At 37.1% G+C, this 16,607-nt stretch overlaps 1 protein-coding gene across 2 annotated transcripts in view; it reads left to right on the top strand.

The window, feature by feature from the left end:
• Window positions 1-4,976: 4,976 nt before the first annotated feature.
• The window catches only part of DHX40 (DEAH-box helicase 40), a 53,307-nt gene continuing 41,676 nt past the window's right edge, over window positions 4,977-16,607 (top strand). The window contains exons 1-7 of one of the 2 annotated variants that reach the window (XM_007449072.1): window positions 4,977-5,227; window positions 6,064-6,231; window positions 7,257-7,402; window positions 9,542-9,661; window positions 9,861-10,088; window positions 10,667-10,733; window positions 11,692-11,823. In XM_007449072.1, the coding sequence (XP_007449134.1) occupies window positions 5,116-5,227; window positions 6,064-6,231; window positions 7,257-7,402; window positions 9,542-9,661; window positions 9,861-10,088; window positions 10,667-10,733; window positions 11,692-11,823 (973 nt within the window). In that variant the 5' untranslated portion in view covers window positions 4,977-5,115. The remainder of the gene's footprint in view (window positions 5,228-6,063; window positions 6,232-7,256; window positions 7,403-9,541; window positions 9,662-9,860; window positions 10,089-10,666; window positions 10,734-11,691; window positions 11,824-16,607) is intronic. The other variant, XM_007449073.1, reaches the window with a different exon arrangement.

Below are 16,607 nucleotides of genomic sequence, written 5' to 3' on the forward strand. Positions count from 1 at the left end.
GATTACATTTTTAATACACACTACAACTGTATTCGACTACAGCTGAATCCCAAAGTAATTATGCTGAATGAAAGAAGCTAGATCAGCAAAAAGTACATAATGTACGATTCCATTCATTTTGGAAGAGGCAAAACTAAAGAGACAGAAAACCAATTAGTGGTTGCCAGGGCCTAGAGGTGAAAGAAGTGATTGACTACAGAGGAGCACAAGGTAATTTGTTAGAATAATGTAACTGTTTTATATCTTTATTATAGTGGTGGTTACATATCATATACACTTGTCAAAATTCATACAACTATACACTAAAAATGATGCTTTTTACTACTTGGAAATTATGCCTCAATAAATCTTACCACACCCCCAAAGACTTACACACAGGCTCTATCACAGATTTTAATGGTCGTACTTGAAAGTATAAGCTCCTTTCTTTCTCCTACGAGAAAATTGTATCATAAGAAATCAATAAGGACAACAAACACTAAAAAATTTAAATGTAAAATACTTGCAATACAAAATCTATGTGCTTTGAAATAAGTAATATTAAATATGTATGGTATTTACTTGCTGGTAATTTCAATCTTTTTCACTTTTTGATTTTACGAGTTAAATGTCAATGAAAGTTTTTTTTTTTTTTCCCTAGAGAAACAGTACTGTTTCATTTTTCCTTCAAATAATGTTGATGCTGACGTTAAACCCAGCTTGCCACCTTCAGGCAAATGAAAGATTTACAGAGACCATCACCAGCGATAGAGCATCAATTTTGCAGATTTCTCAATCATCCATAATTAATAATGTCTTGGTCACCCTATTAGTGTCTTTGTGAGATTTCCTCTATCCAGAATCTTTCCCTGGCATTTATTGAAATCTTTCCAACTTTCAAAGCTCAGTTCAAATGACATTAACTCCAAAAAGTCTTTCCTCATCACTCTAGCTAGTTTTTCCTCCTTTAAATATTTAGCTCATTGACTGCTTGCAGGTAGTGATAATCTCTTACGCATATTTTTATGCCTCTTTATGGCTATTAAGAAGGGTAAATAATATAGTTGTGCATTCTAATATTTACTGAATGAACACATGAATGAATGAATGAATAGGAAGTTAGAGTACCCATTGAGCTTTTATTTGAAAGAGTTCCTATTTTACTGATAGAATAATGGGAATGCCACACATTCATGCACGATTATATGCATATGTGTAAAGCATCAATTTTCATTGATAATGACTAAAAGTGTCTCAATTTTTATTAACCTCTCAATTAAATAATATTATTGATGAATGATTAATGACTGCTTGGTAAGTGGCCTTGTGATACTTACTCAAATCTTAATATCTGGACACCAAAAAAAAAAAAAAAAAAAGAGAAGAAAGTAGGATGATGTTGTTTTTTACTTTTGAACTGAAAGGTGGGTACTTCTCTAAGTTCTATGGTATGGCCATCTAAATATTTTCCTCCAAATGCCTAAATTGCTAACATTCTACATGCATGTTAATAGAATATGTAACTAGCATGGGGTCCACTACCTCACTCATAGGAAAATTCCCTATTGTTTCTGTCTAACTCTGGTTAGGGAGTGAGGTTCTTCATGCTTCCATTCCTTCCAGAACATACAAGCTCCCCTCTCTCTTTCCAGGCTTACATGTATCCAGGACTGCTAAGTGGCTAACTAGTCACAGTTTTGGTTTTTTATTTATTTTTAAAAGGAGGAATGGTCCACACTTCAGATGGCTTATCTTCTTGAATGCCTGCCACTAGAACTTTCTAACGAAAGATTTTCTCTTGCCTACTTTGAGGGCTCCTTATTCCTTCGATCAGTTAGTTCTTCCTTTCTCATTACATTCTCCCTTCTCTCTGCCCTCTCTAGGCTCAGTCTTATCTGTCTGAGAGAGGCAATAACCAGTTCTTCAAGCATGCACAGGAGGCTCTGATCTTGGCATTTAGGTCAGCAGTGTCATTGGATCTTTGTTTCTGCTCTGGTGAGGGCTGGGGCGGAAGAAAAGTCTTTAGTTTACAAGTAAGACAGAAATAAAGGAGGGAAATAGGGAGGAACAATCAGATTCATATTTTGGGATACAAATCTGTCACAAATGCAGATTCATTATACCTACTTTGACTAAAAGTTTGTTCTCTCTCTTCCAAACCTGCAATCATTCTCAAAATATGAACTTGCTTTTTCTCCCTCATCAGTACCTCTGTGTTTCAAGTCTCCTAAACACACCTTCTGAGTATACCCCAATGATGCCATTGACCATGAATCATCACACATACACTGTAGCAGCAGCATCTTTTTCTGGCTATTCTCTTCTCTCCTTTCATTTACCTTAGTTGATTCTAACCGTACATCTCCAAATGCATTAAGTACCTTAAGTACCTTTTCAGTTTGCCCTCTATTTCTCTTCCCACCCACTTACAGTCTGGCTCCTATCTACTTCTCTTTACCAGACAACTATCGTTTTGGTCAAGTTCATGGATTAAAAAAAAAAAAAATCCATGAACTTTGACACTATTGCTCACTCTCTTGACTTCCAGTTATGATTAGCTTTCTACATGCTGCCATTTGTCTGGTGTTTTTGACTTTCTGTATTTTATTGTATGAATATCTTTGATAATTTTCCTTTCTACCCCAGTTAAACTATAACAGTGGTTCTATACTCTCCTTTCTTTCTTGAAGAGGATTTAAAATTCTATTCCATTTTTAAAAATCTAATACTGAGCCTCTTTCCTGTCTTCTGGATGCTCTGAAGTAGATTGCTTAGATTCAAGAACATTTTGGAAGACTGCTTATGAAGCAATAGCAGCAGGGTGCAAGTCATACTTTTCACACTTCTTTGAATATCATTTCCTTCAGGTTTTTTTTTTAATTAATTAATTTTTGGCTGTGTTGGGTCTTCGTTGCTGCACGCGGGCTTTCTCTCGTTGCAGTGAGCGGGGGCTACTTTTTGTTGCGGTGCGCCAGATTCTCATTGTGGTGGCTTCTCTTGTTGCGGAGCACGGGCCCTGGGCACACGGGTTCAGTTTCTCCGTGGGCATGTGGGATCTTCCCGGACCAGGGCTCGAACCGGTGTCGCCTGCATTGGCAGTCAGATTCTTAACCACTGCGCCACCAGGGAAGTCCTCCTTCAGCTTTTTCTTTTTCTACCCAAAGATAAAAGGAAATAGATTCAATGTTGTTGAGAACACTGACTTTTCTTCTCAGGTTAAACCCATGTATTTTCTAGTTTCATTCTACATTTGTATCTTGTTTGCCATTGCAATTTGTAAACTTACTGAGCAGGAAATAGTTGTTGTTCTTTCAATTTGGAGTAGCCCTAAGCACGTGGTTATTAATGGTGACATGTTTTAAACGTCCTTGGTTTTAAAATCAACAATGTTAAACATCATTTGAGTTTTTCACTTTTACTTTTCTTTATTCTTGGCTTGCAGGTTTTATTCTGGATACTCTCACGATGTGGTTCTCATATGAGAATGGAGTCATTCTATAATAGTTGATTTACAAACATTGGAAGAAAATATATTAGCCACCAAGATTTAGATAATTCCATCTCCCACTACAGTACAGTGGTATTAGTGTGACTTTGAAATCTAGTCGTATTACCTCTGTTTTGAGGCAAATATGTGAGCTTTGATTCCCATATATGAAAATTAGTGATAATAACCTACTTGTATGGGTTTTTGCGAAGAATAAGTGAAAAAATTTATATTACATGCTTGACTGCTAAGTGCTTAATAAATGGTAACTGTCATTGGTCTGAAATTATTCTGCTCATTTTCTTAAAAGTGACTACCATGCCCTGTACTCACCAATACCTTGCCTATACTACAAATGTATTTTTGCTTTTTTTGTGGTTTTTCTGAGTTGTGATATTTTGAATTCTAACAGAATGCAGGATGTTGGGGGATTCCTTTAATGGATGAGAGAAATCTGGTATGTTCTCCTATTATCTCATTTATTCCTGTGGCTCCCAGGTTTGGAGATATAAAGTTGTTAGAAAGTTGCTCTCACTCACTTGCATTTTAGGAGATGTTAATCAGTCCCATTTAAAAAGAGTTGGTATACATATATTTTAAATAAGCACAGAAAAATCTTGGGGTCCAATGACATCTTTTGAAGCCTGGTTGGATAGGAGAATAGTGAACTTTAGTTAAAGTGACAACTTGAGCTGTCTTTTTTGGCAGTAAGTGTTGGTTAATTCTAACAGCAGGAATGATTGAAAAGTCCAAGAAACAGTCTTCTTGCATGGATTTTGTTACGATTGACACTACTTACAAAATTGTAAGGTTCTATATCAGAAAGACCTGCTTCCCAAAGTACCTTTTCTGAAAATTCACCCCACCCCAATTGTTGTATATCTGTTTAATTTTTCAGTTCTTGTGGTTTCCAAGGAATCCACAACCATTAAAAGTGAGCTTAACTCCTCTGGAGATCAATCACTCATTCATCCATCAGCGAATTCAAAAAATATTGACGGTCCAGTTTGAATCACTTTGCTGTGCTCCATGTACCATGATTTTCTAAAGTTGCCGCCCTTGCGCCTAGTTGGGGGAAAGGGGAAGAAAATAAACATGGAAATAAATTAAAATGCAGGGTCCTATGAAGGAACTGGACAGCGTGGGGGACCTAAGTTTTGGACACTACGGAAATAGAAGTTCATGAGCTGTGTGCCTTGAACAGGTCATTTCAGGATAAGCAAGGTGAGAATGTCGTGGAACGCCGAACTCTAGGATGGTTCCAGCTCCTGGCAAAGGGTCACATCACGGTAGGTGTGTGAAGGTAGGTGTGTGAGAAAAAAAGGTGTCGCCTGGCCCTTTTGTGCACAAGAGGAGGAACAGGAGGGGTCCCTTCGGGACTTCTGGGCTGGCTTCGCCGGCGGAGCCGCAGCGTACGTCGGCGTTTGGCGGGAAACACTCGAGGGTGGGCCCTCTGCTCGGGGCCGGGTCGCAACGGTTGGGCAGCTCTCCGGCTGCCTCGGGTCACGTCATCGAACAGCTCCTCCTCCCCTCGCTCGAGTCGCACGCGCGGAAGTAAACACCTTGACGTCATCAGGGCGCGTCTTTGCCTTTCCCCTCCCATCTTCCCAGAACGGTGGACGTGCTCACCTCCGCTCTGGGCCAGGTCTATGTCCCGGTTTCCCGCCGTCGCGGGCAGGGCGCCAAGGCGGCAGGAGGAAGGTGAGCGATCAAGAGACCTCCAAGAAGAGCGGCCTTCTGCAGTTCCCATCGCGGATAGAGGTGCGGTCCGCGGGACACTACGGAGGCCAGCGGGAGTTATGGCATAGGGGCTCTGGGGGGGTATAAAAGTCCGCCTTAGGCAGGCGAAGAGTAGGGGGGGAGGCCGCAGCGTTCTTGTCGCTCTCCAAGCCGGAGGCGAACTTTGCATCCAGTGAGGACTTTGGTCTAGAGGGGGGCGGTCCCAGACCCAAGTTGGGTGAAAACCCTGCTGGGGGACAAAAAAGTGAACCCCAACGCCGAAACGCGTTCTGCTCTTAAATGGGCACATAAAGCCTTTGTTCTCTACCCATCCATTCCCGCCTCCCCCCCTCCGCCCCTTCGTCGGGCCGCCAGCCTGCCTTTGGGTACGGTATGAGGGAGCCAGTTTCCAGGAGCCAGTTTCCATGGTTACCCACCACTTGGCCTTCTGGGATATCAGTCACTCTGAACAGGGACCTAACTTGAACCGTGAATCAGAAGCAAACACAGGTGGCTTTTAATTCAGCTGAGAGTTTTTCTGCTGTGTTCCAGGTTTTGGTCTGTTGTTTAATAAAATTGGGTTTTGTGCTTCTGTATAGGTATGCTTGCAAATACATTGCCTTGTGCTAGGCTTAACTTTGTCAGCTACTTTGAGTCATGCATTAGCAAATGCTCAAGTTGATTTCACTAAAAAGTTGCTCTGGGTTTATAAATCCTCGCTTGCAAATTGGATGTAGGTGATTTAACTGAGGAGTCATGGGTTGATTATTTCCAGCCCTGAGATTCTATTGTCATTCCCTTTTCAGTTTTGGGAGATTGAATGAGAGATATCTTTACAGGCCTTTGAATTGCACAATTTTTTCCCCCTGTCATTACAGAAGAGAAAGGATGCACATCACAGGAGGGAGGAACTACTCCAACTTTTCCTATTCAAAAACAAAGAAAAAAGCTTATTCAAGCTGTGAGGGACAATTCATTCCTTATTGTTACTGGAAATACAGGAAGTGGTAAAACAACTCAACTCCCAAAATATCTATATGAAGCAGGTAATTTTATTCTGGGAAAATATTGGGAGTACTTTAAAAATATCCTCTTAAAAGCTAATAGGACTTCTGTATTACACAAATGCCCATCATTTGTTTTACAGTCCCAGTTCTTCTCTTGGCACACTGTCCCTACATCTTCCTTGCTTTTTTACGGTCTTATTTCAGATTAGTTGAAATGGCATTTTCAGTTATCGTAATAATTCCAAATAGAATTATAGGTAGATGTTGATTCTGTGCTATAGAATAAGGTTGTTTTGCAGTAGACTGTTGACCACTGGGTACTGAAATAATTTTCCGAGGGAAGGGATATACTGATATCTGCTGCTGACATTAGTATTTCTTGGTTCTATCTCCAGAGTGTTATCAGGTAACTGTTTATTCCTTGACTCTCCTAACACCAAGCCAGCTAACAAATTATCCTTACGGTGTCTTTCCCTTCAATACGGTAAAACTTTCTATCATAAGGTTGGTATAGAGCAAAATTATGTTGGATATTATAAAAATTTCGTAGTGTATATTAACTTACTCTAATGCATCAAATCTAAGATGCCGTCTATTAAGACATACCACTATTTTACATACTATTAATAAAAAAATGCCATCAGTTATAAGATGCATCTCCCTTTCAAAGATATTAAAATATTAAAATATGCTCGTAGAATCTATGAAAAGTGGTATATGTAAACTTCTGTGGCAAAGTTAAATCCATTTGAGGAAGTGTGTGGAATTTTATGGATTCCTAGGGGTTAAAAATTCTTGGCTTACTCTTTAGAGTAAATCTTTAGACTGAAATTGAAAAAAAATTAATTAAAATATATACATTTAGAACAGCTATTAATATGCATTCTTATTTTTAATTAATACTTAAATTTCCATGGTGCAAATGTAATACAGTGTGTTGTTAATTGGCAGAGTTTTCTTTTAGAAACACTTGAACAATTTGTATTGATTGACCAGAAACAATTCAGCTCTAATGGGAAGCAATTGTTAACATTTTTGTGTTTTTTTACCTCTGGTTTTGATAGGGTTTTCACAACATGGTATGATTGGTGTGACTCAGCCACGAAAAGTAGCTGCCATATCTGTTGCTCAGAGGGTTGCTGAAGAAATGAAATGCACTTTGGGATCCAAAGTAGGATACCAAGTTCGTTTTGATGATTGCAGCTCTAAGGTACAAAAGTTTTGCTTGTATTTAATTAAGTACTGTAAATTTATAGAAAGAGTGAGAAAGTGATGAAAGATTTTGACTTCAAAATTCCATTTATATTTTAAAGAAACAAAGCCTCAGATTAGAATTAATTTGTGTTGCCCGTTGTTAATGCTCTAGTCCTGGGGTGTCTAATTCATCCCATTTTCTCCCTTCTCATTTAGTTTATGTGACAGTTATGTTGATTTTTCACAGGACTGTCATGTATTTTAGCTGTAAGGATCCTAGGCATGTAACTTACATTTGTATTCTTTAAAAATATTTTCTATTGCAGTAAAATACACATAAAATAAAATTTACCATTTGTATTACTTTTAAACCATTTTTACGTGAACAATTCAGTGGCATTAAGTTCATTCATAGTGTTGTGTAACCACTACTGCTATCTATTTTCAGAATGTTTTCACCATCCCAACCAAAAACTCTGTATCTACTAAACAGTAGCTCCACATTCACATCTCCCCGCTCCTAGTCCCTAGTAACTTCTATTCTGCTTTATGTCTCTATACATTTCCATATTCTAAGTACCCTGTACAAGTGGAATTATACAATATTTTGTCCTTTGTGTCTGGCTTATTTCATTTAGCTAAAGTTTTCAAGGTTTATCCATATTGTATGGTTATATTCTTGAAGTCAGTGGAAAACTGACAGCTTAATGAACAAAGTCATTGAGCAAGTATTTATTGAGCATCTGTATTCATGGCAATAGTTCATAGTTACAATTTACATTCCTTTATGATTTCTTAATCCTGTACCAGATACAAAACAATCTCTGATTTGCCTATGGTCCCTGATAGGAATGGCCATCAACAGTGGCAAAGAATGACTCCCCAAAATACTGTCTTTGCCTTCCTAGTGGTCACTGCTGGGGATTTTTCTTTTTTTTTTTCTTCCTTTGTTTTATGGATATCATTGCTGTTAACTCCCCCTCTGGACCTTACTCTCACCTTGTTTTTTTTGTTTTTTTTTTTTTTTTTTTTGGTACGCGGGCCTCTCACTCTTGTGGCCTCTCCTGTTGCGGAGCACAGGCTCCGGACGCATAGGCTCCGCAGCCATGGCTCACGGGCCTAGCCACTCCACAGCATGTGGGATCTTCCTGGACCGGAGCACGAACCTGTGTCCCCTGCATCAGCAGGCGGACTCTCAACCACTGCGCCACCAGGGAAGCCCTGTTGGAAGATTTTTAATCACAGTTTCAATTTCAGTGCTTGTGATTGGTCTCTTCATATTTTCTATTTCTTCCTGATTCAGTCTTGGCAGGTTGTGCATTTCTAAGAATTAGTTCATTTCTTCCAGGTTGTCCATTTTATTGGCATAGAGTTGCTTGTAGTTATCTCTTGTGATCTTTTGTATTTCTGCAGTGTCAGTTGTTATTTCTCCTTTTTCATTTCTAATTCGATTGATTTGAGTCTTCTCCCTTTTTTTCTTGATGAGTCTGGCTAATGTTTTATCAGTTTTGTTTATCTTCTCAAACAAGCAGCTTTTAGTTTTATTGATCTTTGCTATCGTTTCCCTCATTTCTTTTTCATTTATTTCTCATCTGATCTTTATGATTTCTTTCCTTCTGCTAACTTTGGGGGTCTCAACCTCTGTGCCACCAGGGAAGCCCTCTCACCTTGTTTTAATTCTAGTCGACTGACCCTATTTTTGTAACAGGAAAGTGGTCAAGGAAGAAGAGAGTGAGAGAAATGGTGCACCTACCTTTTCTCTTGAGTCCTCTAAAATAGCAGCTGAGACAGGGAGATGAATTCCATTTCATTATTGTTTTCCCACAACTTGCTCACCTGAAGTCATTACATTATCTTAACCACTTTCCACTGACTTCATTGTATTTCCTTATTGGTCACTTTTGTTTGCTTTATTCCGGAATGTTCACCTTAGTTCCTTATCCCTGTCTCTGTAGAGATCACAAGTTTTGTAATTTACCATCCATGTTATTAGACATGTTATTAGACTATTTTATGTACTCTTATTTCATCAGATTAGTTTGGTCACTTAATATCTGTACATCTGAGGGGGAAAATTTAGTTTGCAAAGCAGGGATGAATTTCTGTGATTTTATTTTTATGTATATGTTAATGTACTCTGCTGTTTGAACATTAGGAAACAGCAATCAAATACATGACTGATGGATGTTTACTGAAACATATTTTGGGAGATCCAAATCTTACCAAGTTCAGTGTCATTATATTGGATGAAGCCCATGAGAGAACTCTAACTACAGTGAGTATTTTACTGTATCGGTTATTTATTAGACAGTTTACTTCTTTTGGGTAGCTTTGTACTGTATAGTGAATTGCCTTCTCTTACTTACATTTTAATCTATTCAAATGGGAATCCTTTGGTTAGGAGAGCAAAATATTTAAAATAAATTGGTTGTTATGTATACTTGTGACTTATTAGAAATTTACTTTTCTTTCAGGACATCTTATTTGGTTTATTGAAGAAGCTGTTTCAGGAGAAGTCTCCTAATAGGAAAGAGCATTTAAAGGTCGTAGTGATGTCAGCAACTATGGAATTAGCTAAGCTCTCTGCATTCTTTGGAAATTGTCCAATATTTGATATACCTGGAAGGCTTTATCCGGTCAGAGAAAAATTCTGCAATTTGATTGGTCCACGAGATAGAGAAAATACTGCATATATTCAAGCGGTATTACTTGGCATCCTTTTTATGTCTTTTCTGTATCTATGTTTCTAGTTGATTGAGTAGTTTGATAATTCATTTGTCTCTGTTATTTTAATGGCAGCCCTCATAGGTCCTAGGACTTTTTTTTTTAAAGATTTATTACTTATTTATTTACTTATTTTTGGCTGTGTCAGGTCTTAGTTGCAGCACGTGAGATCTTCATTGAGGCATGCAGGATCTTTTGTTGTGGCGTGTGGGCTCTTCTTTGTGGTGCACGGGCTTCTCTCTAGTTGTGGTTCACACGCAGGCTCCAGGGCACATGGGCTGTGTAGTTTGTAGCACGCAGGCTGTAGTTGAGGCGTGCAAGCTCAGTAGTGGTGGCATGCGGGCTTAGTTGCCCCGCGGCATGTGGGATCTTAGTTGCCTGACCAGGGATCGAACCCGCGTCCCCTGCATTGGAAGGTAGATTCTTTACCACTGGACCCAGGTCCTAGGTCTTTCGAGAACGAAGTTTAATTTTTCTGTGGAATTAGGGGAGGTGGTGGTGGTGGTGGGGGGACTGTATTTCCACTAGCATATTATGCTTGTGTTTCTTGCTTTAGATTGTGAAAGTGACCATGGATATCCATTTGAATGAAATGGCTGGAGACATCTTGGTTTTTCTGACTGGTGAGCATTCAGTACCAGGTTTAAAAATTTTACTATTTATACGAGGGAGTGGGGCACCATGATAGAGTGTTACCTTTGTTGGAAAATCTAGGCTCTACTCATGTTATCCTAGCCTTTTATGATTTTCTGAGTAGTTTTAGATATTATATCTATTATAAGATATATAAGGTAATTCTACACTGTCCTAAACACTGTCCTCATTAGTAAACATAGGTAAAATACACTGACTTTTAGTAGAAAGATATTAAATGGTAAAATATTAATATTTTTATTACTCTATCTTATATAGAGCTGTTAACCACACTAAACAGTCCTGGATCTGAATGATTAATTTCATTATTTCAAAAGACATACTACTAGCTCCTTTCTTCTTTGAGTGGTGGGGTGGTACTGTGTGGTAGCAGTACATAAGGTGTGGAATCATGTCTCATAGACAAGCCTTTTTTGGAGGTCAAAAATAGAATAGTTAAATCTCAGACTAGTGTGATTTTTCAAGTAGCAGCATCCTACTAACAGATATGAGCAATTTCATGGCTCACCTCCTACACTGCCTTGTACCCATGTCAGAAGTGAGACATTGTAACAATCTCTTAGCCTTTTTGAGGTACTTAAGCATTTTGAAATACACCTAAATGTAGTATCTCCTGGACTAGCCTCCCCTATGGTAATGATTAACTTTATTGAGTCTTCCTCAAATATACCGTATTAGCAAGATGAAAGGCTTGATGATTATAAACATTTTTTTCTTTAGAGATTTAAATTCCTTGGAAACTTTCTTCTATTTTTAATTTTATTATTGTTGAGATTGAGTACAATTTATGTGTTCATCTACCTTAGATCAAATGAGAGATTTAAAATAACTATTATGTAAAACCAATATTAATCTAGAAGGGTTTTTTTAATTCTTAAATTAATTTTGCTGTTCGGTTGCTGACATTATTTTCTCCCCTCATTTCAGGTCAGTTTGAAATCGAAAAAAGTTGTGAGTTACTTTTTCAGATGGCAGAGTCTGTTGATTATGATTATGATGTCCAAGATACCACTCTAGATGGCTTGCTAATATTGCCGTGTTATGGATCTATGACAACAGGTAATTCCTTACTAGAACAGAAAATTTGATTTTTAAAACTTTTCATTGAATAATAACATGTATACAGAACAGTGTTCAGATCTTAGGTGTTTAGGTCAGTGAATTTCACAAAGTGAACTCACCTTTGTAACCAACACCCAGATCAAAAAACAGAGCATTAAGAGAACCAATCAGCATCCCTTTGAGAGAAGTGATTTTTTTTTTCTTGAAATCTTTTCACATTCACTTTTTCAAGACCTTGGACATCTATCCCCCTTACTATTGTTAAGGGTGGCCTATGTCTTATCCCAGCAGAACAAAAATATTGTTGGTAATTTTTTGAAATTAAGGCTATAATTCTTTGATAGTAGTACCATAAGTCAAATCTGATTTGCCACTGCCACGGAATTTCTAGAAATTTTATATATCCAGATATATCTGAAACAAACCAGTGGATTGTTTTCTTTTTATGTAGCTATACACATTAGTCTACTTTTCAAGCACGATGTTGTTCTTTTTTAAGTTCAAAGAGCAAATGCAAACTCTTATCATTCTATTCATAATAAATGTTGTTGAATGAGGTTTAGAATTTTTTATAAAACTATTATGGAATTTGACTTGTAAAAGCAAGGGGAAGTTAACCTACAGCCTCCTATTTGAAGTTTGATTGGGATTAGCATTTAATGTAATGCAAAAAGTATTTAAATGTTTTTATATTTTACGTGTAGTTTTGTTTTTGTTGAGTATGTGGTTCTTATATTAACGAAAAAAGTTCAGAAATATATGTGTTGGTAAATAACCATAGACCATGTGCTATTTTGGAAATCCCTTTTGTGATGATATTGGGCCCTTGCTCTCAACATTGAGATCTATTTTAGATTTTTACATCTTCAAGGGAATTTGTAGGGTCATTATTAGATATTTAATGTTCTCATTGTTTTTTTTGAGATTTTATCTACTAACTTTTATAATTTACTTTATAACTGATAAGATAATTCAAAACCTGTTGCAGTTGCTTTGTTGTTAACTATTAACAATATATATATTTTTTCTTTTTCTATATAAAGTAAATAATTTCATTCTTTCCATTTTACTGCCATATTGAAAATAATGTTCTCTATCTGCCATTGTTTCTTGATTATCTTCCTGAAATTCAGTTTTTGTACTATTAAAGGTTGCTAGTGACCTCCTATTCCTCAAATACCGTGGCTTTTTTCTATTTGTATTTTGATTTTGTGTTAATATAAGTCTCCTTAAATGCTGTTGTTTAGGATAATTATTTGGTTCTCCTGACCACTATTTCTATAAGGCTGCTGTCTTCCCACCCTCCCTGGCCTTTGTTCCCTTCTGAATGTGACTGTTCCCTAAGGTTTCATCCTTAGCTTGCTGTTTTCTTAGAATTCTCTGTTTTGGAGAGGTTGGCTCCTAGGATTCATCTGTCACTTTGTGATGACTCCTGAAAGCTGTCTCTAGTTCAGTCTCCTGCACTCTAGACCTGGTGGGTCTCACAGGGCTTTCTGGTCTGTGCATCCTAGATCATACAGTCCAAACAAGTGGCAACTCCTACAGGTTTTCTTTTACCTTTATCTTGTCCAGATCATTCATTTTTCTTTTTTTTTTCCCTCATTGTCATCATTAGAATTGGGATCCTCAGTTTGCTTTCCTGAGCTGTTAACATATCCTGCTAACTTGTTTTCCCTGATTTAATTTACCATCCTACCTGCCATGATAAACATAATCTTCCAAAAGCACAGCTCTGATTGTGTCAGTCTCCTGTTGGGTACCTTCAGCCATTTCCTATTGCCAACTGAATTATAATGCAAACTTAATAACTTGGTATTCATTATCCTTCCAGTATGACTTCAACCAGCTTTCAGCCCTACTTCCCAGTGTATGTGATTTTCTTTGTTGGGGTATATGCGTAAATGGTAAAGATGTGGGATTGGGTGTGAGTAGAGCCATTATTAAAGGGTTTTGTTTGTTTATTTTAGTTTCCCTTCCGGTTCCAAGGACACTGTAAGGGTGAGCTACTGGTGATCCATTATGATCATAACAATATTTATTGTAGCAGTTTATAACAGTGCAAAGAGGCATTCAGATGGAGCTGATAAGGTACTAAGTGATGGGTGAGGTGGAGTTGGATGAAGTAGGGAGAGGGTGGCAGGTTCCTGGGATCTAAGGCTCTCTTTCTAAGCCTGGTAAATACAATGTAGCACTTATTTTCTTTATTATTGCTACTTTGGGTTGTGGGGAGAGACACATAACATTATCATGTTATTTCCTTTATTTCCTGTTAGCTTCAGGAACAGAAAACTTGCACTTGGGAGTGAGGAGAGGGAAGAAGAGTTTCCTGCTTGTGGCCTGGAGTGAGGGGGTACAAATGGACCTAGGTTTAGTGAATAAGTAAAAATTATGAGGTGGATATTTTATATTTGCTCTTATTTCTGGGCTAGCCATGAGGGTGGCTGACCGTTTTAAAGGGACATCTTAAAATACCTCCCTACTTGACATAAAAAATTCTCATCTGCCAAATGTGAAGAGGTGCTGTGGTATCCCTTCTACTACCAGGGTCATATGACCCTGCTCCCTGAGCTGAACTCCCCCAAGCCCCACCCTTTGCAATGTTCACTCAAGCTCAAAATGTAAGAGAGATTTTTGATTCCTTTTCTTCCCACAATATTTTTGTGACTCTGTGTTTGCTCTTTCCTGAACTTGTACTCCTCCTTTCCCTTTTATTCTCCCCTTTCACTGGTTGAAATATGCTATTTTGTTTCACAAGCGCAACCGACTCCATAAGAACCTTTCCTGATTTCCCTCCTCACAGCTGTTTTTTCTGTCTTCTTCATTTGAACCTCATTGTGCTTTACTGTATCTCTTGTGGCACTTAACACATTTATCTTGTGTTACGATTGTCTCATCCCCTCTATGAGATTGTGAACTTCCTGAGGACAAGTACTAAACAGTGAAAAAGTCCTAAGTATTTGTTAAATTGAGTTCCAGATTTTTTACTTTCCGCTGGATATTCTATTAATGTCACACCAAACACTATGTCTGAACCGTTTTCTTGTTTCTCTCAAACCTTTTCCCTCTTCTGACCTCCCCCTTTTTGTTTAGGTCTTACACTCCTTCAGGTTGGTCATGCATTTAGGGAAAGCTGAACCCTCACAAAAATTTATGAACTGAAATATACCTGTTACTTCATAAGTGACAGTTATTTGCATGGAATTAGACACTTTTAGCACTGACGTAATTATCTAATACAGTGCTTCTTAGCCTTTTGTGGAGGGTGGGGATCTCAGATTTTTATTTTTAAGTAATGAAAGCCTGGCTGTTTTTCTAGAAAAATGCACATATACCCATATATATGTATTTGCATAATCAGATTTTTTTATTTTACAGATAGAGGCTAAGTGATGTTCCTGAGGTCACATGGTGAATCTACATTTGATAACTGGTTATTTATTCAGTAGTGGAGGATCTAACAGTACATGTGTTTCCAGAATAGATGAAGACAAGGAGAGGAGATTTACCTTGGATTAGTGTACAACATTTTAAAAGGGGGAAACCTGCTCATTTAGATTATTGCATAAATCCAAAAATAGTTTTTTTTCCTTCTGCTTGCAAACTAAAGCTGTTACTTCAATATAGCAAGTACCAGGTGTCTAAGATAGTTTCCTTAAACGTTAAGATTAAAGATGTGGGGGAATAAGGCTAATGAGTTTCACATAAAAACTTTTAGTCTATGTGGAGTCTCCCCAAATGGGAAAAATTTTCTTTTGTCTTAAAAAGAAATATATACTTTTTAAAAACAATAAAATCAGCAAAGAAAATTAAACTTACTCAGATGCCACCAACATGATTAAGTGATAATCAGCATTAATATTTTGAGGCATATTGTTCTGACCTTTTTATTTATGCATTTAGATATATTTTATTGTTAGTGTTTTCTTTTTAACAAAAATGGATTTATTTTACATATGCTCCTTCAGTTTTCTTTTTTGCCCTTTGTAGAAGTTTTAAAAGTATAGAAAAGTACAAAAAAATTCCATTTTCCACTATGCAGAACTAATAGTTGGTGTGTCTCTTTTAAGAAAAATTACTCAATTGAGGGAAAATAATGCAGTTTCATTATAAAGAATTCAAGCAGTGTACAGTTTTACAAAGGTAAAAGTAAAGAAATCACCTCAAAATCCATCCAGAAATAACCATCTTTAACATTAGAAAAAACATTATTCAGATGTGTGTGTGTGTGTGTGTGTGTGTGTGTGTGTGTGCGTGTGTATGTACATATCGAAGGATAAGTAAGTAGTTAGATAGGTTGACAGAAATACTTTTTTTAAGAGTGAGATTATACTATTAGCTGCTTTTTAAAAAAGTATTTAATTTTACTTGAATTTACTGGAAGGAATTGTTAACTTCAAGAATATCTTTCTTTACCACATGAGATAATATTTTATAAAAGAGTGCTTTAAAGTTTAAAAGGATCAAAAATATTAAGCTGAAGTTAATATCTTCTTTTTAGACTATATTTGATTGGAGATCTTATCTGTTGCCTGATTTGAAAGATGAGCACTTAAGTACTGATATTCTTCTATATCCTCCCCTTCTGATTTTTGTTAGTTATTTTTACATTGTTCAGTTGTATTCAGTATTTACTATCAATCCTTTTACCATGGTTTTTCCATTCCTAAGTTACTTTCAGTTAATTATAGATTGGCTAGATTTTAACCTTTTTTTTTTTTAATAGAAGAGCTCTTGGGTGTTATTTTTTTTTGTAGTTCTTTTGTTTAAGAATGTCTGGCTTT

This window comes from Lipotes vexillifer, unplaced genomic scaffold, assembly GCF_000442215.2.
Source record: "Lipotes vexillifer unplaced genomic scaffold, Lipotes_vexillifer_v1.1 scaffold433, whole genome shotgun sequence".
NCBI lineage: Eukaryota > Metazoa > Chordata > Mammalia > Artiodactyla > Lipotidae > Lipotes > Lipotes vexillifer.